General features: G+C 44.4%; 2 protein-coding genes across 10 annotated transcripts in view; one reads left to right on the plus strand and one right to left on the minus strand.

Annotated features, from left to right (window-relative positions):
- The first annotated feature begins 688 nt into the window (after positions 1 to 688).
- Positions 689 to 5,664, plus strand: LOC118361648 (T-complex protein 1 subunit epsilon). The gene is made up of 11 exons (XM_035741747.2): positions 689 to 929; positions 1,545 to 1,605; positions 1,960 to 2,124; positions 2,462 to 2,660; positions 2,934 to 3,126; positions 3,562 to 3,711; positions 3,957 to 4,076; positions 4,205 to 4,390; positions 4,579 to 4,716; positions 4,874 to 5,054; positions 5,238 to 5,664. The coding sequence occupies exons 1-11, from the start codon at positions 825 to 827 to the stop codon at positions 5,363 to 5,365; spliced, it is 1,626 nt and encodes a 541-aa protein (XP_035597640.1). The 5' UTR covers positions 689 to 824; the 3' UTR covers positions 5,366 to 5,664.
- Positions 5,665 to 9,729: 4,065 nt separating this feature from the next.
- phldb2b (pleckstrin homology-like domain, family B, member 2b) overlaps positions 9,730 to 20,563 on the minus strand; it is a 51,836-nt gene continuing 41,002 nt past the window's right edge. For 5 of the 9 annotated variants that reach the window (XM_052483483.1, XM_052483485.1, XM_052483490.1 and 2 more), the window contains 14 exons: positions 20,133 to 20,288; positions 19,878 to 19,988; positions 19,684 to 19,773; positions 19,432 to 19,578; positions 18,355 to 18,507; positions 17,044 to 17,235; positions 16,785 to 16,928; positions 16,551 to 16,653; positions 15,423 to 15,576; positions 13,831 to 13,921; positions 13,565 to 13,711; positions 13,260 to 13,479; positions 13,060 to 13,145; positions 9,730 to 12,948 (listed from right to left, as the gene is read on the minus strand). In XM_052483483.1, the coding sequence (XP_052339443.1) occupies positions 12,808 to 12,948; positions 13,060 to 13,145; positions 13,260 to 13,479; positions 13,565 to 13,711; positions 13,831 to 13,921; positions 15,423 to 15,576; positions 16,551 to 16,653; positions 16,785 to 16,928; positions 17,044 to 17,235; positions 18,355 to 18,507; positions 19,432 to 19,578; positions 19,684 to 19,773; positions 19,878 to 19,988; positions 20,133 to 20,288 (1,935 nt within the window). In that variant the 3' untranslated portion in view covers positions 9,730 to 12,807. Of the gene's footprint in view, positions 12,949 to 13,059; positions 13,146 to 13,259; positions 13,480 to 13,564; positions 13,712 to 13,830; positions 13,922 to 15,422; positions 15,577 to 16,550; positions 16,654 to 16,784; positions 16,929 to 17,043; positions 17,236 to 18,354; positions 18,550 to 19,431; positions 19,579 to 19,683; positions 19,774 to 19,877; positions 19,989 to 20,132; positions 20,289 to 20,563 lie in introns of all 9 variants that reach the window. The other 4 variants (XM_052483486.1, XM_052483484.1, XM_052483487.1 and 1 more) reach the window with 4 other exon arrangements.

Raw genomic sequence — 20,563 nt, forward strand, 5'->3', positions numbered from 1 at the left:
ACTGATACCGTCTCTCCCATTGAATACAGGCGTTTGACGTCAATAACTCCATTGAATATTCAAATAAATTACAATATTGAGATGTATCCACCAATCCCCCAAAAATATAAGCGAGAGCTAGACACCCGGCTTTGCCATTCCACTTGGTAGACAATTGTTAGGGCGGGGAGACATGTCTTGCCAGTATATCCATAACATTTGGTGGAGCTGACACAAGTCAAATGTTTAACACTTTTCTGGACGATTTGGGCTGGATGGCCAATGCAATGAGCCAAACAATACCAGTGATACTGAAAAAGTAACTGCCTGTGAGTTCACTCAAGTGAACGTATTCATCCCAACGCACATTATCAAGCAAATACATTGAAGTTTTAAACTCTCTTCAGCTGAGTATTTTCATCACCCCTGGTTTCTTAACTTCAGCACCAAACGATGTATCTAAAGCGCGAGAAAACAAGACAAGAGTGTGATCGCGAGACGAGAATAACTGATTTGGCAACAACGTGATGAGAGGAATTTTGGTGATTTCTAAAACATTTCATGAATTCAAGCCGTTTATGCACAACATCTGTCTCAAAATGTAATTGTAGAAAAGGCAAAACGAAATATATCTTAACAATATAGTTTTAAAAAATCGAATCATTGAATGATGTATCAACTTCCCCCTTTTCCTACTTGGTCTCGCCCTCCCCGCCCCGAGATCCTTCTAGAAGTCGCCAGCAGACCAGTGTGACCAGGTGCCTACCAACACTCCACTTTTTCACTGGTGAAAGTCCGAATTTAATCCGTGGACACTTCTAAAGTGTCGCCGTCTTTCGGGCAATATGTCCGCTATGGGGCAACTCGCATTCGATGAGTATGGACGGCCGTTCATCATCATCAAGGATCAGGATAAGAAGACTCGCTTATCGGGCCTTGACGCACTGAAGGTACAATGGATTTAGCAAGTCAGCTAGCATGCCACTTCATTCATGCGTCAGGATCTTGTCAAGGCAAATGCACAACACTTCAAATGCACAACAACTTCAGACCCGCTTGTTTAGCTAGACTGTTGGCTAGCTAGCTGCATTATAACATTACGGGCCAATGCATATGTTTAGTTCATGTTGTAAACGTTATTTATATGGCTAGCTAGCAACTGCATGCTAGTCTGCCCATGTGCTTATTTTCTGAGGACGCCACAGTGAGGCGCGGCTGGTTGTCAAATAAACAATGGAATTCGCTAGATAACATACCACCAACAGTTCTGTGTTATCACTTATGATGAATAAAGTCCTATTTTTTTATTATTGTTTTTTACACATGCTAAATGCAGTCATGACGTAGCTAGGTAAAGTAGTTTAGCGACACAGTTGGATAGCCTAACTCAGCTGACAATATTTGGCAATTAACGTGGAATCTTGATCGGCAATTTAATTTTCACGGACATGGCCATCTAGCCAGTGGGTCCCAGAGATGTATTGATTTTATTTGGTTATAGTTTGACTCCTGCAGAATCCCAGCCTCAGTGAAGAAATTCACGAATGTCCTTTTGTGTTGTGCAGTCTCACATCATGGCAGCAAAGGCAGTTGCCTCGACGCTGAGGACCTCTCTAGGACCAAACGGTAAGCCCGAACAAACACAGCCACACTGAAGCTTATTTATTAGATTATATTTAAGCACGTCAGTTAATATCCTTATTTACAATGATGGCCAAACCCTAACGACACTGGGCCAATTGTCCGCTGCCCTATGGGACTCCCAATCACGGCCGGTTGTGATACAGCCTGGAATCGAACCAGGGTCTGTCGAGATGCAGTGACTTAGCCTGCTGTGCCACTCAGGAGCAACATTTGTAAACAGAGCAATAAAGTAACTTCTAGTATTGGTGTGTGCCCAATCATTCATTACTCAACACAGTAACGGCTACACATTCATTGTGTAGTACATTTGATTTTCCCCCCTTCCTCTTCCTACAGGTCTGGACAAGATGATGGTTGACCGGGATGGAGAGGTGACCGTCACCAATGACGGAGCTACCATCCTCAGCATGATGGATGTGGACCACCAGATCGCCAAGCTCATGGTGGAGCTCTCCAAGTCTCAGGACGACGAGATCGGAGACGGGACCACCGGAGTCGTTGGTACGGGACCCTACAGATTTGAGTCTGTGATTGGTCTGACTCATTAGCTTACTAAATAAACAAATGTCATCTCTTGCATCGATATCCTATTATGAAAATTGGATTGTACTCTTCTTCTGGTTCCTTTTTTTGGTGCTAATCTGGATTAATGCTGCATTGACAGGGGATACAGCAGCATGGCTTTCTCACTTCTCCCATCTAGGAACTTAATCTTACATGGGGCTTATGAGACATCTGATCATTTCTAAAAGCCATGCTCAATTCTTTCTATGATAAGATTGTGTTCATCAATGCAGAATCATATTGGTACACTCATCCTAACTTATCTCCCCTCCAGTGCTGGCTGGTGCTCTCCTGGAGGAGGCAGAACAGCTGCTGGACAGGGGCATCCACCCCATCCGTATCTCTGACGGTTACGACCAGGCCGCCAAGATCGCCATTGCGCAGTTGGACAAGATCAGCGAGACCTACCCATACGACCCCAGCAACACGGAGCCACTCATCCAGACTGCCATGACCACACTGGGATCCAAAGTGTGAGTCTCACTGGCTGTTAGTATGTTTTGTGGTCGTCATGGCAACTTGCAAGAATTTCATTAATGGTCCAGCTAGCAGATGCCTTTTTATTGTTTGCACGTCTACTTGTATTTTTTATTTTAATGGAACCATGCAGTCTTTGCACAAAGATGAATGATACACAAATTGATTTGGCCCGTATGGAAAGTAGAATTAAGTTATTATTTGTGAACCTGGTCATTGGTTTCATAAGGTCTCATACAGATTTCTCTCCCCCATCTTCCCTTTCTCAGGATCAACCGCTGCCACAGACAGATGGCAGAGATTGCAGTGAACGCCGTCCTGACTGTGGCGGACATGAACCGTAAGGACGTGGACTTTGAGCTGATCAAGATGGAGGGCAAGGTGGGAGGCAAGCTGGAGGATACCCAGCTCATCAAGGGAGTCATCATAGACAAGGAGTTCAGCCACCCTCAGATGCCCAAGGTACACACCACACACAGCTCAGGATAGTTTAATGTAATAGCGTTGACGTTTAGGCTAGATGACCTTCATCAGAAGGTAGTGGTACCTTATCCAAGTTCCAAACCCAGTCATACAGTTGATACAAACAAGGGTCATGTTAGCACACCTCAGATCCAACCCAGTGTAAACTAGGACCGACTGGATCAGTAACTCTTCCCCTCCCTTACTCCAGTCACTCTGTCCCCAGTAGAGTGGTCTGACATTGACTGGATACATCACCACGGCTGTCTCGCCTCTCATTTAAGACATTCACCTTAAATTAGGCTTGTGTGAGAGCTGACGATTTCTGTAGATTTAGGGGTATTATTTTTTTGTCCATCTAAGTCTGAAGCACTTTTTGTATTTAGCCAGATAAATGATCTTGTACAGTAATTGCCTGTGCTCTTTTCCCCTCAGCTCTTGAAAGACACAAAGATGGCCATCCTGACCTGCCCGTTTGAGCCCCCTAAGCCCAAGACCAAGCACAAGCTGGACGTGACCTGTGTGGAGGAATACAAGGCCCTGCAGAAGTATGAGAAGGACAAGTTCCTGGAGATGATCAAACAGGTCAGTCACAGAAACTTTAGGACTTCATATTTCTCTAACACAGCTGCATACGGTTAATTCCAGCCATTCAGTCTGGACAACTTAAATATGTGTATATGAAGTGCCCCTCATCTCCTTGAATCTAATTGAATATGATCTAAACTAAAAGACACTTTCTTTTTTTTCTTTACCAGATAGTGGAGTTTGGTGAAATAACATGAATGTGTCAAATGTAATATTTTAACTATTTACTTTTTTTTTATCAGATCAAGGATACTGGTGCTAACCTGGCCATCTGCCAGTGGGGCTTTGATGATGAGGCCAACCACCTGCTGCTGCAGAATGAACTGCCTGCCATCCGCTGGGTCGGAGGGCCTGAGATCGAGGTGATACGCGCACCGTCACACACACAAATTACGTACAGACATCTTGCAATCTACCTACAAAAAGTTATCGGGGGGAGGGTGTTCACTAAAGTATTTCTGCATCGCTAACCTCACTGTTTTCTCCTCAGCTGATTGCCATAGCGACAGGGGGCCGCATCGTGCCTCGGTTCTCTGAGCTGACCGCTGAGAAGCTGGGCTCAGCCGGCGTCGTAAAGGAGATCTGCTTTGGCACAACCAAGGACCGCATGCTGGTCATCGAGGAGTGCAAGAACTCCAGGGCAGTCACCATCTTCATCCGTGGAGGAAACAAGATGGTGGGTGTACTGGTAGTCTGCTAATGTTGACTGTTAAGAGATTATGCTGAGGCAACTGATAATCAGTTAATGTAGACAGCTGTGATTCCTCATCAGCTGTATCTTTAGGTCACGGGTGGACACTTCCTGTACCGAAGTGTACAGGCTTTCATTGCAGCCCAGAACTAACTGTTTCATTTCCCTGTCAGATCATTGAGGAGGCTAAGCGTGCACTGCATGATGCACTGTGTGTCATCCGTAACCTGGTCAGAGACAACCGTGTTGTGTACGGGGGCGGAGCCTCTGAGATTTCCTGTGCCCTCGCTGTCAACCAGGCTGCTGACAAGGTAGTGTGTACACACGCGCGCACACACACAGTATCAGGTGAAAGATTAAAACGTTGTATTTGACTTGCATCAAGAGTGTGCCCAGGAGTAAACGTAATAGCCTGATGATGATTCTGAAACAAAGCGATGTGCTCATTACCACCATCTCTCTCTGCAGTGCCCGTCTCTGGAGCAGTATGCCATGCGTGCATTTGCTGATGCCCTGGAGGTGATCCCCATGGCCCTGGCAGAGAACAGCGGGCTCAACTCCATCCAGACCATGACAGAGGTCCGCGCCAGGCAGGTCACAGAGAACAACCCCGCCCTGGGCATCGACTGTCTGCACCTCAACACCAATGGTAAGGACAGACTCACAACTTGTCAACTGTACATTTGTGTTTATCTTTTGTATATCCAATATTCACAATGTTAAATGTTTTCATTCACCTGTCTAGGGGCTACATGTAAACACTTAATATGAAGCGTTATATCTTTAATATAGCTGTAATTGTTATTGATGTGGATTATTTTCTCTGTCCTAGACATGAAGCAGCAACATGTAATTGAGACTCTGCATGGGAAAAAGCAGCAGATCTCTCTGGCCACCCAGGTGGTTAAGATGATCTTGAAGATCGATGACATCAGAAGCCCGGGAGAGTCTGAAGATTAAGGACCCCCACCTAGCCACCTACCCCCACTGAGCGTGTGCCAGTCCCAGTTTTCTAGGACTCAGCAGACTTCTAATCTAGAATATTCTAGAATGAGGTGTTCTAGAATTACTCCTTTAGAATGTTCTAGAACTCTAGTCTGCAAAGTTCTAGAAGTTGTCGGTGTTCTAGAATGTTAAGTGTCCTAGGCCTTTAGGCACTTGTCCAGCACAGTGTCCAACCCTGCGAACTGTTTATCATTTGATCCTGAAACCGCCACCCCTTCAAGCTGAAGTCATCAATAAAATGTTGGTCTGTGAAATCTCTTCTGTGTGGGTTTTCACCCAATATGATACAAATATGCTTATGCAATACGGTTCATTGATTAATTTGAGTACACTTGTCACTATTGCAGGTAATAATTATCTGCACTGTCAAACATTTAATTCATATGAGATGGTAGGCACATTGAAGCTTTGCTCTTAAAGACATGCTCTTGTACATTTGAGTATTTAATTTAAAAGCAATTTTCCTGTGCCATGTTCCCTACATTTCACCACAGGTGGACCAGCCCACTAGCAATTTAAGTTGAGACAATGATCTTCAGCCCCTCCCATTTAAGTGACAGCTAGCAAGGGGCCTGCCCAGCATTATCCAATGAGGTTGCAGGGCTGGCCCAACAGCTCAGTGGACACAGCGATTTTTGGGACCATAGTTGGCTCGCCAGAACTACTGGCAAAAAAATGGATGAAATTACCAGAGAATCTAACTACAATTTTTCACAGGCACAGTTCACCTAATTAATTACTGCAAAGCCAGTGCTTTGTTTCACAGTAAACAAATTAAGAAAACCAGATATGGATGCCATAATGGGTATTCAGTTACTTGGTCTAGTTTTGAAATGTTTATACAATACTATCAACAGTAAGAAGTCAATGGTGAGAGGGAAAAATACTTAATGCTTTTATTCATGGTTATGAGAACAATGATCTTGGATGGGTTGGGGGCCACAAACATTCTGAACTCACCATGAGGGTTGCTGTGGGTCTGCTTATGCTCACATCCATACCCACATATGCAGTCAGAGCCCCTAATCTTTTGGGGGTCCTAAGCAACATTCTGATGAGGGATCCCCCCCCACATTGCGACCTAAACATTTTGTCAGCCCCCTCTTGACAGTGGAGAGAAGTTTTGGTGTAAATTTCCTGCAATTCTAAACATTTTGCCATTAAGAGTAGAGAAAATGTTGCGGTTTTAAAGCTAATCTCTCCTAAACAAGGGGAGCAGCCAGTTGCCCCACCCCTGGTCTAGGAAGCTCTAACCTGACTCTTAAGTTGAGCTCAATATAACATCTCTCACACAGGGAAGAGCAGGAAGCCACTGAAGGTGTTTGCGCAACCAAGAAGAACCAGCCAGCACATGCTCTTTGGGGAGACACATGTAGACCACATCCCCCTCTTCCAGCTCTAGAGACAATGCATTAGATATACAGTTGAAGTCAATTGTACATACACATAGGTTGGAGTCATTAAAACTCGTTTTTCAACCACTCCACAAATTTCTTGTTAAGCAAGTCAGCCATATCAGCTATGTTTTTTAAAAGGCAGTAAACGAGGCTGAATTAACTGTTTCACTGCTAGACAAGGCTCCGCTGATAGCCAGGTGTAGCGGTGGTAAGGATTCACTCCATTGTGCTGAAAAGAAAGCTCTGCTATTGGGACAGCTTTATGTCGGCCCTAACAGTTTGTGGGCACCGTTTGTCAACGTTATAGTGCAATTAATGTATTGTTTTAGTGTTGTGTTTTGTAGTAGCTTTGCTGGCATGCATAATGTTTGCTATTGTTGAGTTTGCCCCACCAAGATTGACATGCTAAAATCACGACTCCTACTCCTAGGTCACAAGTCATTGTTCTTGTTTTCTGTGTGTATACCTATACTTATTCTTTACAATCTGATGGCACTGTAATGGCACAACTAATACTTTTTGAAGTAGTAGTAGTATGCACTACTATACCAGTAACTGAGTTGTAGTTGTAGGCTGTGCCGGTGTTGGTGATGACTTTACTGTAGATGAGCGGGATTTCAGTACTGAAGAAGGGTCCCAACAGTCCATCACCTAAATCAACAGAGAAGGCCAGCTTTGGTCTGTCTGTAAACACGGGAGAGTGAAAAAAATAAATTTACATTATAATTTACTTATGTGTAATCAAAGTAAAATAAGATCATGTTTTTATCTGGCTGTCTTTTATGCATTTTATCCAAATCCTAAAAGCAAACTATAACTTTAAAATCCAAATGTGGATGAATAAACCTGAGCAAAGGTTTGCATCTGTTACCTGCATTCTGTCTCTTAAGCTCTTCCACCTCCCTCTCTCTGGTACTCTGGCCTCCAAGGCTGTTGTTTAACAGAAAACATATGCAAAAGTGAACTTGCATTTAGTTATCCTGACCATTTTTAAGGTGATGGTTTCATTATGTCAAAGTCCTCCTAGTACTTGTGTTTTCACACTCACTGGCTGTCACTGGCCACCAGGGCTGACATAACATGAAAGAAAATGATTACTGAACAAAGTTAAACCATAATATCAAACATTACTCAAATACAGTAAATGTATCAAGGCCAAATAGTTCAATCTTGGTTTCATCAGACCAGAGAATCTTGTTTCTCATGGTCTGAGGTGCCTTTTAGCAAACTCCACTGTGGAGTGGCTTCCATCTGGCCATTCTACCATAAAGGCCTGATTGGTGCAGTGCTGCAGAGATAGTTGTCCTTATGCAAGGTTCTCTCATCTCCACAGAGGAACTCTAGAGCTCTGTCATATTGACCATTAGGTTCTTGGTCACATCCCTGACCAAGGCCCTTAACCCCCGATTCCTCAGTTTGGCTGGGCGGCCAGCTCTAGGAAGAGACTTGGTGGTTCCAAACTTCTTTCATTTAAGAATGATGGAGACCACGGTGTTCTTGGGGACTTTCAATGCTGCAGACATGTTTTGGTAGTCTTCCCCAGATCTGTGCCTTGACATAATCCTGTCTCGGAGCTCTACAGACAATTCCTTCAACCTCATGGCTTGGTTTTTGCTCAGACATGCACTGTCAACTGTGGGACCTAATATAGACAGGTATGTGCCTTTTCAAATCATGTCCAATCAATATAATTTACCACATGTGGATTCAAATCAAGTTGTAGAAACATCTCAAGGATGATCAAGGGAAACAGGATGCACCTGCGCTCAATTTAGAGTCTCACATTAATGGGTCTGAATACTTATGTAAATAAGGCATCCCTTTTTAAATGTTATTATAAAATTTGCAAAAACTTTGAAAACCATGTTTTCGCTTGGTCATTATGGGGTATTGTGTGTAGATTTCTGAGGATTTTGTTTTATTTAATCCATTTTAGAATAAGGCTAACATAATAACATGTGGAAAAAAGTCAAGGGGTCTGAATACTTTTTGAAGGTGCTCTATACATGTTTAGGATGATTTACATTGCATTTTTTATTTAGAAAGATGCATTTGTAGTAAGATAAATAAACGTGCCATTTCATGTCTATACTTGTGTAGTACCTGCATTCTCTCTCTCCAGCTCCTTCACCTCCTTCTCACTGACTGTCACTCTGCCCCCCATGGATAACAATTCAGCTACTTTGACTGGAATGAAAGGGAAACAATATGTTGATCTAACATCCACTCTCTGTTACACCACATCACTCAGTGCACCTCAGTTCGGTCCAGATGTCAGGGGTGGTGGTGGTCTCTTGCCCTTCCCTGTGACCCTGTTGAGGGATGTCATTCTCTCTGACCCCATTGAGTGATGTCATTCTCTCTGACCCCTCCACTCTCTCCCTGACTCCATGCTCCAGACAGACCAGCAACATCAGCTGACCTACAACAGCACCACTTATTCTGAAATGATACATCTTTTATACATGATGTATTCTATAGGCACAATCCCCTTCCTTACATACATGCACAAGTGAGGGAGCCACCACATGAGAATTTAACATGTGTTTCTGACAGAAAAACAAGAACATCAAGAACTCGCTGATTGAACAGAAAACTATGACAAAGATGAGGTTATAGCAGGTCTCGATTATCTGATATTCTTTAAGACCGTGGGAGAAGTGACCCTGTTCTTTGGTTGAAGGTCTCTCCTCATGTAACCCCTGTGTGTATACAATGTGCCAAGAGGACTGAGAGCCAGTCTGAATACAGGACCAGATCACCCCTCGAGCGGTTCTGATACAACACTGCTGCTTCTGATCAGAGTTTCCCAGTGACGTTTAGCATAAACAGAATCTTTACATGGATCATAGACCCTTCCATCAAATCAATGTCTCATGAAAACATGTTATATTTTCAAGAAAAATGACCAACACATTTAAGTGACAATATGTTCTTACTTTAATATATGTTCTTGCTTTTTCTGTATGCAGAAATAAAGATACATGCATTGATAATCAATAGCATAAATACAGCATGATATAGCTACATGATTAAAAAAAAACTGCCATTTAAAAAATATATACAGTAGGGCAAAAAAGTATTTAGTCAGCCACCAATTGTGCAAGTTCTCCCACTTAAAAAGATGAGGCCTGTAATTTTCATCATAGGTACACTTCAACTATGACAGACAAAATTAGGGAGAAAAAAAAATCCAGAAAATCACATTGTAGGATTTTTTATGCATTTATTTGCAAATTATGGTGGAAAATAAGTATTTGGTCACCTACAAACAAGACGTCTGGCTCTCACAGACCTGTAACTTTTATAAGAGGCTCCTCTGTCCTCCACTCGTTACCTGTATTAATGGCACCTGTTTGAACTTGTTATCAGTATTAAAGACGATCTAGAAGAAAAAGAAACGCACACCTATTAAGACGAGGTGCTGGCTAGCGGAATAGAAACTTGAAAATAAAAGAGAGCCGCACACTCTAGGAGCTCAGATGCAAAAATGTAATACCAACAGCCAAGCTGTCTTCATCAGGGTATAATCACAAACACTGCGGGATGACTTGTTTATATAGTGTCAAAAGACACAGGTGTCTGTAATCATGGACAGGTGTCTGAGTGGCCTAATATCATTGGTTAATAATCAAATATTAAAATGTCATACAAAGAACAACATAAACAAAATGGATAGCATACGATCATAGATTCATTTGACTACACAAGTTTACAAACAATTACAATGGCAAAGTCACAATAAATCACAAGATCTTAAGCCATTCTTGTGATTATTGTTTGTAAACTTGTGTAGTCAAATTAATCTATGATCGTATGCTATCCATTTGTTTGTATTCTGTTCTTTGTATGACATTTTAATATTTGATTATGAACCAATGATATTAGGATGATCCAGAAGAAGATTGGAGAATGTCATATGGTCAGATGAAACCATAATAAAACTTTTTGGTAAAAACTCAACTCGTCATGTTTGGAGGACAAAGAATGCTGAGTTGCATCCAAAGAACACCATACCTACTGTGAAGCATGGGGGTGGAAACATCAAGCTTTGGGGCTGTTTTTCTGCAAAGGGACCAGGACGACTGATCCGTGTAAAGGAAAGAATGAATGGGGCCATGTATCGTGAGATTTTGAGTGAAAACCTCCTTCCATCAGCAAGGGCATTGAAGATGAAGACGTGGCTGGGTCTTTCAGCATGACAATGATCCCAAACACACCGCCCGGGCAACAAAGGAGTGGCTTCGTAAGAAGCATGTCAAGGTCCTGGAGTGGCCTAGTCAGTCTCCAGATCTCAACCCCATAGAAAATCTTTGGAGGCAGTTGAAAGTCCATGTTGCCCAGCAACAGCCCCAAAACATCACTGCTCTAGAGGAGATCTGCATGGAGGAATGGGCCAAAATACCAGCAACAGTGTGTGAAAACCTTGTGAAGACTTATAGAAAACGTTCGACCTCTGTCATTGCCAACAAAGGGTATATAACAAAGAATTGAGAAAAACTTTTGTTATTTCCAAATACTTATTTTCCACCATAACTTGCAAATAAATTCATAAAAAAATCCTACAATGTGATTTTCTGGATTTTTTTTCTTCTCATTTTGTCTGTCATAGTTGAAGTGTACCTATGATGAAAATTACAGGCCTCTCATCTTTTTAAGTGGGAGAACTTGCACAATTGGTGGCTGACTAAATACTTTTTTGCCCCACTGTATAATGGTTAAAAAGCACATTAATGCCCGATAATGAATCAAACGCCTGGCTAGCCCGACCCCGGATGCTTCATATCTGAAAGGATACAGCAGAAATAATGGGCAGGGTGGAATTGAGTCATTTAAGTAAGCATTTCACTGTTAGTCTCCACCTGTTGTTTATGAAGCAAGTGACAAAAATGGATTGGATTTGCTTCCATCTGTCCTTTCAGTTCTACACTCACTGCAGAAGGTGGTAGGGTTGAGTTGGGATGGTTTAGGGGTCATCCTCTGTCCCTCAGACTGTTCAGCTGTCATCCTCTACTGATGAGAGGGAACAACTAGATGTATATGATGGTGGGAAGGAAAAGCATCGTGACTGAGCACTAACATACAGTAAGCCTATATGCCAAGGCTGCTGGCCATTAAACATGAAACAAGGCATTTGATAAATACAACTCACAGCTACCATATAGCTATCTGGTTAGTCAACGATAAAATACGCAGCGAAAGCTCGACCAGCATGATTATAATCTGTGAGGGTTAACCTATATGATCCTGTATTTATTCTACCACTGACATGTATAAGGCTGAATCTCAATGACAACCTATTCCCCAAGTAGCAACCTTGGGTATTGTATTTTACCACAGATGACTTGACCTTGGCTACACTAGAAGACGCAATGGACATTGGCCTCATGAGAAAAGATATCATACAAAAAGATTAGCACCTCTGGGTTATGTGATCACGATGTAGCAAAAAAAAAAAAACACACACACACACACACACACACACACACACACACACACACACACACACACACACACACACACACACACACACACACACACACACACACACACACACACACACACACACACACACACACACACACACACGAGACCTGAGGTCTTTGGGGATGAGTAAATATCAGTAACTTGCCGCCTGATCATTTGACCCTACACAACCTGGAATTGAAATGACCGTTCTGTTTGCTTGTTTACTAATGATGCATAAAAACACTGGCCAATCCCAGCGGAGCTACTGTGAGAGTTAAGGCACACTGTTGGAGAACACGTCCTTGGACATTTCTATAATAATAAAATACAGAAATAAAAACAACAGTCCATCTGTGTCAGAGAAAAGAGAGGAGCTAGTCCTGTCGTCGTAACCACACGCTGGCTGTATCCTTCCACTCCGAAGCACCCCTCTTTACACCATGAACTGAGTGTATCCCTCCGACGTGTACAGATCAAGTCTCCTACACCATAAAGTGGGTGTATCCCTCCGCCGTGACCATATCGCTCCTTCTACACCATGAACTGAGTGTATCCCTCGGCCCCAGTGACAATGACATCCATCCAGATCCTCATGGCCTCAGGAGAGGGGGCCACCATGTAATAGACCCTGTCATGAGTCTTCACACTGAACGTCAGACACGGGTTAGGACTCTGGGGGGGGGGGGAGAGTAGGGATCAGATACAGCAAGGCTACAAGGATTCAGCATTTAATAAGAGAAAGACCATGTCTCACACACACACACACAACAAAGGAGTAGGTACCTTGTGTGCGTTCTTTAAGTGGTCATAGTAAACTTCCTCTATTGCTTGGAAGTAGATGACCCCTTTCAGCTTGGCCTCATGCTTGTCTGCAGCAGAGACAAAACACACAACAGTTACAAACACACAATCAGACCAGAAGATTAGGACTTAGAGGTGTGTGTTACTCACACTCCAGTCCATGGTACCTGTCTGTTCTTTACCTGAGAAGTAGGAGAGCGTTCGTCGGTTGCGGTCAAAAACGAACCAGCGTTTCTTCCAGGTCTTGATCTTTCCCCCCATCTTGACCAGGAATCCTCGGCATGTCTTCTCCGTGAGGGACAGGTGGAAACAGGTGTCAGCACTGTGGCCCGCTGACTCTATATGGGCTTTTAGGTCAAAGTCATCCTTTCGAACTGGCAGGTAGCGAGTCAGAGGACGGGACTGTGGGGACAGGGGTTAAAGGTTACTCTAGTGGTCAGCAATCTTAGTCCTGGAGAGATACTGTTTCGTATGCCTATTGTTTCACCTGTGCTCTCTGTTTCTCCCGTAGTTTCACCTCCCTGTCGATGAGTTTCTGTCGTCTGTTGGTCTCCTCCTGCAGTCGTTTCTCCAGATCCTCCCTCCTCCTCCTCTCCTCCTCCAGAGCCTGTTTGCGTGACTCCATCTCTTGCTCCTGACACAACACATGCTTTACTTTAGATTTCAGTGTGTGTGTGTGTGTGTGTGTGTGTGTGTGTGTGTGTGTGTGTGTTTGTTTGTTTGTTTGTTTATCTGTGCACGTGTGTATGTTACCTTGTGTTCTATGAGGCGATTCTTCTCTGCCTGAGCCTGTCTCAGCAGACGCTCCATTTCCTCCAGTTTGGTCACGTTAGACGTACTGGCACTGCAACACACACAGACATTCTACAGGCTGGGAATGACGCAGCACAGGACTTATTCTTCCCATGGAACACACACACAGTCATTAAGAATGGGCCCTGCTGGAACACATTAGAACCAGCCTGGACGTATGTGTGTGTGTGTGTGTGTGTGTCACAGCAAAGTCTGCTGCTTTTCATTTCCACTTCAAAAGAAACACCTGGAATAAGTCTGACCCCCCACTAACTCCTCCTCTATCCATTTCTGCTTCATCTCTACCATAATCCTTCATTCCTTCTCTCAACCCTCTTCCCTCTCTGTCTTCTTGACATCTCTTCGCTTACATTTGAATCATTTAGCAGACGCTTTTATTTAGGGCGACAGTAGTGAGTGCATGCATTCTCATCGTTTTTTTGTACTACGGCATTGCAAGCACCATGCTCTACCAACGGAGCCACACAGGGCTTCTCTTTCCTGTTCCTGTCAGAAAGAGGCCTCTCTCTTACATAACTAGTACACACACACACACACACACACACACAGACACAGACACACACACACACACACACACACACACTTACAGAGATGCAGTATTCCATATGGTGTTCCATTCCCGAGGCTACGTGGATACTCCTTTGGGAATTATCCTGATTGGAGCACTGTGTGTGTGTTTGTATGTGTGATTACAGCACCATGCGGATCAGAGAGGTAATCCAACAGGAACACTAGCCAAGAAATATAAGCAACCTGAAGCTCAGACTCACTCCCTCCTGCTTACCTGCATAAACGAGAGGGCATGGAACCTGTGGTCCATTCAGATGCTCCAAGCTAGTCCAGTCCAATTTAACCCAAAAATAACCAACCAGAGTCAAGACCCACAGAATACAGAATCTGTGCCGTGAGTTCACAGAACCAATCCCATTTTACCTTCAGTCCAATCCGAAATGAAACCACAAACCCTAATTGTGCTTTGCTGTGTCACTGAAAGCTCCACGGTGCACAGAAACAAGCAAACAGCTCCAATCTCTGGACCACAGAAACAGACTAACCCATCTAAAACCCAGGGGTGTAGAGCTGGCCTGAACCCTCTCCAGACAGACAGAGAGAGAGAGAGCGAGGGAGGTACAGAGAGAGAGATAGAGTCAGCGAGAGAGAGAGAGAACACTCTGCATGCAGAACACATGATTTCACCCCAGTGAGGCTGAAGCCCGAATCTACCACCGCTCAATAGCCATCCCCGCTTGTAACCTGACTCCCCTAACCTTCAACCCCCACGAGGAGGGAGCCTAAATGGCGGGAGAGCTACAGGTCCATTTGCAAACATACTTTTTACATTAGCTCTACACAAATGTTTCAACATGCATGAACATTCACCCCTCTCCCTCCATGTTTCACATGATAGAAAATGAGAAACTGACTTCATATGATCAGTATGCATTCAGCCTCTGAACACACGTAGCACACATATCCCCCTTTTCCTTGACCTCTCCTCTCTCACTCTCCCCAACACACACACCCCCACCTACCAGGAGACGTTGTCCGGGGAGCAGGCAGAGATGCTGGTCTCCATTGAGTCAGAGCTGTCCACGCTCATGGTGTCGTATGCCTGGCCGTTATCACAGTGACCGTAGGTGTCCAGGTACACGTTGGACTGGGAGGCGGCGCGAGAGCTCGGCTGACCTAGACCAAGACCACACACAGACAGACAGAAACAACAACAAAAATCACACAGTCAGAAAGAGAGAGAGACCACTACCAAAGCACACAGGGTCCAAGAGAGAGAGAACAAAGACCAGAAACCGGCGTATACTTTAAAACAGCGCGAGAGAGAAGCTGTGCATATTTGATGTGTGTATACCATCGAGTTACCTGTCTGTACCCCTCCCTGCACTGAGCCCTGTTCTCCCTGACCGCCCGCCACCTCAGGGACCACAGTCTGACCGTACGGTACAGACTGTTGGCCCTCCCTCTGATCACACTGACCAGCCACGGTTAAAACACATACAGCAAACTAAAAGGTGCAAAAAGTTACCACAACCAAAAGGTCCAAATAACAATGTCCAAAACCGTATAGTCCAAAAAATAGATCCCAGAACAAAATGAACAACCACAAGCAGTGGACCTCCAACCTGACTGTCACTATGAAGGGAGTAATGTAACACTACAGTAGGGTACAACAAAGACACACACACAGGAAGCCTGATACCATCACCCAAAGAGGGTCAGAGACACACACACCACACCCCTCTGATGACCCGCCCCAAGGGAAAGGCTTCAATCTCACCACAACACACACACACACACACACACACACACACACACACACACACACACACACACACACACACGTTATCCATGGGTTACTAGGACCTATTAACGGATGCTTCACAACAGCAGAGTATTTCCTGCCTCTCCTCAAATCTCTCTACAAACAAATAAACAAACCATGCTTCTGTCCACCCATCACACACATTGGATGATCCATCTGTTTTATAGGTTGAAGCCCTTGCCTTATAAGGTAAGCTGTGTGACTAACTTGTCCCGAGGGTCACTGGTGGTGTGACAGACAACTCTCCTAGACAAACTCCTCTTCCCTCCCCTCTCACTACTTCAGTTTCGCGTTCAGTTTACACATGCGTGAGGTGTGTCCTCACCCTTGTGCAGGCGCCGTTTATCTGTGTCTCTATTGGAGGAGACAGACATGGCCCGGGGTAAAATACTGCCACAGCTAGAACTCTGGACCAGGGGCTGATGGGACTGTGGAGGACCAGAAAGAGAGACTAAAGGTGATTGTGTGTGTGTGTGTGTGTGTGTGTGTGTGTGTGTGTGTGTGTGTGTGAATGTGTGTGAGAGAGTGAATGTGTGTGTGTGTGTGTGTGTGTGTGTACCTTGTTAGGCATGCTGCGTCCTAGTGTAGCACAGTTGAACTGAGGGGTGACGATGGACGTGGTCTTCTTCCTGGGTAATGTGTCACTCAGGTGGGCCCCACCTTCTTTCACTAACCTCTTTCTCTCCTCCAGTGAACGGAAGTGCTGAACACACACACAATAGTCAGAATCACACAAACACAACAGCACAGGACACAAACACACAACAGCACAGGACACAAACACACAACAGCACAGGACACAAACACACAGCCTTTACCTGCCTGTTGTGGCTGTGTTTTTTGACAGGCAGAGGAGGAGGAGGAGAGTCAGGGAGGGGAGAGGGGTCACGATAGGTCACCATGTCCTCCGGCCAATGAACCGAGGGGGTTTTGGTGAGAGGGGGGCGGCGGGGCAATAGGGGATGGGAGGAAAAGGAGGAAGGACAATCGACAGGAGAGGAGCGACAGAGCTTAAAGAGGAAGAGAGGAACACCATCAAAGAAAGAGAGAGTACAGCAGACAAAATATAACATCTACAAACATTTAAAGGCAAATGCATGGAGAACTGAGGAAGGCATACAGTGCATTCGGAAAGTTTTCAGACACCACCATAGGGATGGTGCCAGGTTTCCTCCAGGTGAGACGCTTGGCAATCAGGCCAAATAATCCAATCTTGGTTTCATCAAACCAGATAATCTTGTTTCTCATGGTCTGAGAATACTTTGGCAAACTCCAAGTGGGCTGTCATGTGCCTTTTACTGAGGAGTGGCACTCTACCATAAAGACCTGATTGGTGGAGTGCTGCAGAGATGGTTGTCCTTCTGGAAGGTTCTCCCATCTCCACAGAGGAACTCTGGAGCTCTGTCAGAGTGACCATTGGGTTCTTGGTCACCTCCTTGACCAAGGCCCTTCTCCCCAGATTGCTCAGTTTGGCCGGGCAGCCAGGTCTAGGAAGAGTCTTGGTGGATCTAAACTTCTTCTATTTAAGAACGATGGAGGCCACTGTATTCTCGGGGACCTTCGATGCTGCAGAAATGTTTTGGTACCCTTTCCCAGATCTGTGGCTCGACACAATCCTGTCTTCCTTCGACCTTGTGGCTTGGTTTTTGCTCTAAGCTATAAAAACAAAGAACACTCCATATGTATAACCTCCCAGTAATTTATTGGGTAAAACATACACTGTGACATACACTGTCAGCTGTGGGACCTTATAAAGACATGTGTGTGCCTTTCCAAATCATGTTCAATTAATTGAACTTACCACAGGTGGACTCCAATGAAGTTGTAGAAACATCTCAAGAATGATCAATGGAAACATGATGCACCTGAGCTCAATTTCAAGTCACATAGCAACAGGTCTGAATACTTATGTCAATAAGGTATTTCTGTTTTTATTTTTAATAAATGTGCAAACATTCCTACAAATCGGATTTCGCTTTGTCATTTAGAATAAGACTGTAAAGTCAAAGGATCTGAATACATTCTGAATGCACTGTAAATAATGTTATCCTCCTCCACACAAACACACCTACTGACCAACAAACACACCTACTGACCAACAAACACATGTGCCCCTTACACACACACACCTCGTCCTCCGCTGGTTTTGGGGCGCTGTCGTCAGTGGGGGGACTAGGCTCAGAATCAGGGGAGGGATTGGCCAGAACAGGGGCAGGGGCACGACTAAGGTTCCCCCCCAGCTGGGAGTAAATTTCATTGATCTCACTGACTGTTACATAGCCCTGGAACATACCATGAGGGAAAAGGGGGGAGAGAAGAAGTGGCTAGAGATGAAGTGGACAGAGAAAGGGATAAACAATAGTGAAGGAGAGGGAGATTAAAAGTGAGAGAGATTAAATAAAGAGGGGGGTTGAGAGATAGAGAGAGATTCAGCCATGTTAAAACTTTGTGAGCTCGGTCAGTTAAACTGCAGCAACAGAGACAGAGCTGTACTGTTCTATTACTTTCACATAGACAATGAATGAAGAGGGAAGGTTAAACATAAACAATATGAACATCTTTAAAGGTTAGTTTGTTACCAGTGCAATGTGTTATTATCACTATAGAAATGGAAGACAAGGAGGTGTTTCTAAAACGGCCTGTAAAAAGTGCTTCTCAACCTCAAGATTCCTGGATCTACAAGAAACTATCCATCACACAACTCATTCCATAGTTCTCATGTTATCGTTTTGACCATAACCTTTTTGATACAAGGGACCAAGATTCTAAGAAACACTAGCTTAAAGTAACTGTCCAGTGAAACTCACTTTTTAAATTCTGTTAACGCGTACACAAATAATGTTGTTGACTCGTCCTATACTCGTATTTGTGGCCAAAGTACAAATTGGAGAGAAAAAAAACACTTCAAAAACCCTGCCTCAAACTTGTATCTCAAACAGCCATTTCATCATAGAGGATGATGTCATCCTTCTGAGGAGGATGAGCTGGCCAATCAGCAGTCTACTCACATTAATATTTTTTATGACCAGTATACGCCGGTCATGTTGTTGGGCTACGCCCACATCATTCCAAAACAGAAAAGCTGCTTTTTAACATACTTAATTACCATTTTTGGAAGAAAAACTATTTGATTCCATTATTTGTCAATAATTATAGGTCATATTTCATAGAAATCTGGAAAGATAGATAGAGGGAGGATATAGTACCTCAGCGCTCTTTATGGAAAGAGAAGAAAGGAGGGAGGATAGGACCAGCAGGTCAGCAGGAAGGATAAGAGAAGAAAGAGAGGAAGAGGCGTGGTCACGGGACTGGCCACTAGGAGATTGACACACGTCAGCCAACGACACCGTATCCTAGGAAACAGGAAAGGAGGAAAGGAGAGGAAAAGAGGAAGACAGTGAGACGAGGGGGACCATGGGTGGGAATGGAGAAGGTTGCTAGGCAATAGTCAAACATACCTCCTTGAGACTGATAGGGCTGAGAGGGAAGCCCCGCCCACCTGTGAGGTCAGCATACTTATTTTCCACAGAAGCAAGATTATCTTTCTCCTGAGAGAGAGAGAGAGAGAGAGAGAGAGAGACTAACATGCAATTAGGACTGAAATCAATGGTCTGTTGCAAAACACACAAACAGACACACTGCGCGTACATACCCTCTGCACCATCATCTGCAGGTTGGTCCGCTCCTTCAGGAAGCTGTCCTTCTCTCGCTGAGCCTGCTGGGTAATCTGTCCCGCCTGCTTATTTAGCGCCACCAGCCTCTCCTTGGAACACACACATACAGTAGTTTAACACGCACACACACACACACACACACACACACACACACACACACACACACACACACACACACACACACACACACACACACACACACACACACACACACACACACACACACACACTACCTTGCGTGTGACGATGCTCCGTTGGTAGTCAGCTATCTCTCTGAGGAGTTGTTGTGTGCTTTCCTCCTTCTCCTCATCATGACGACTCTCTCTCTCCAGCTGCTGAAACTCCAGGTCCTCAAAACGCTTCGTCTCAGCTTCCAGCACCTCGGAGTTCTGACACACGCACACACATGTTTTTCTCAGATTGTGTTATAACATTTTGGCTGTCCGCAAGTGTTCAATTACTATTTTCTGCATGAGGGAGAGAGCATTCAGTCACACAAGCACAAACACACTCACACACCAAGGCATGCTCTCGCCAAACCTGCTGCACAATCATGCTTCCTCATCCTATCAAAAAACTGCTACTATCCCCCATGAGCAGGCTGACTGTGTGGAGCTTTCCTGACGGACATAATATGACATTAAAACTGACAAACAGGAGGAGA

This window comes from Oncorhynchus keta, chromosome 28 (assembly GCF_023373465.1).
Source record: "Oncorhynchus keta strain PuntledgeMale-10-30-2019 chromosome 28, Oket_V2, whole genome shotgun sequence".
Lineage (NCBI taxonomy): Eukaryota > Metazoa > Chordata > Actinopteri > Salmoniformes > Salmonidae > Oncorhynchus > Oncorhynchus keta.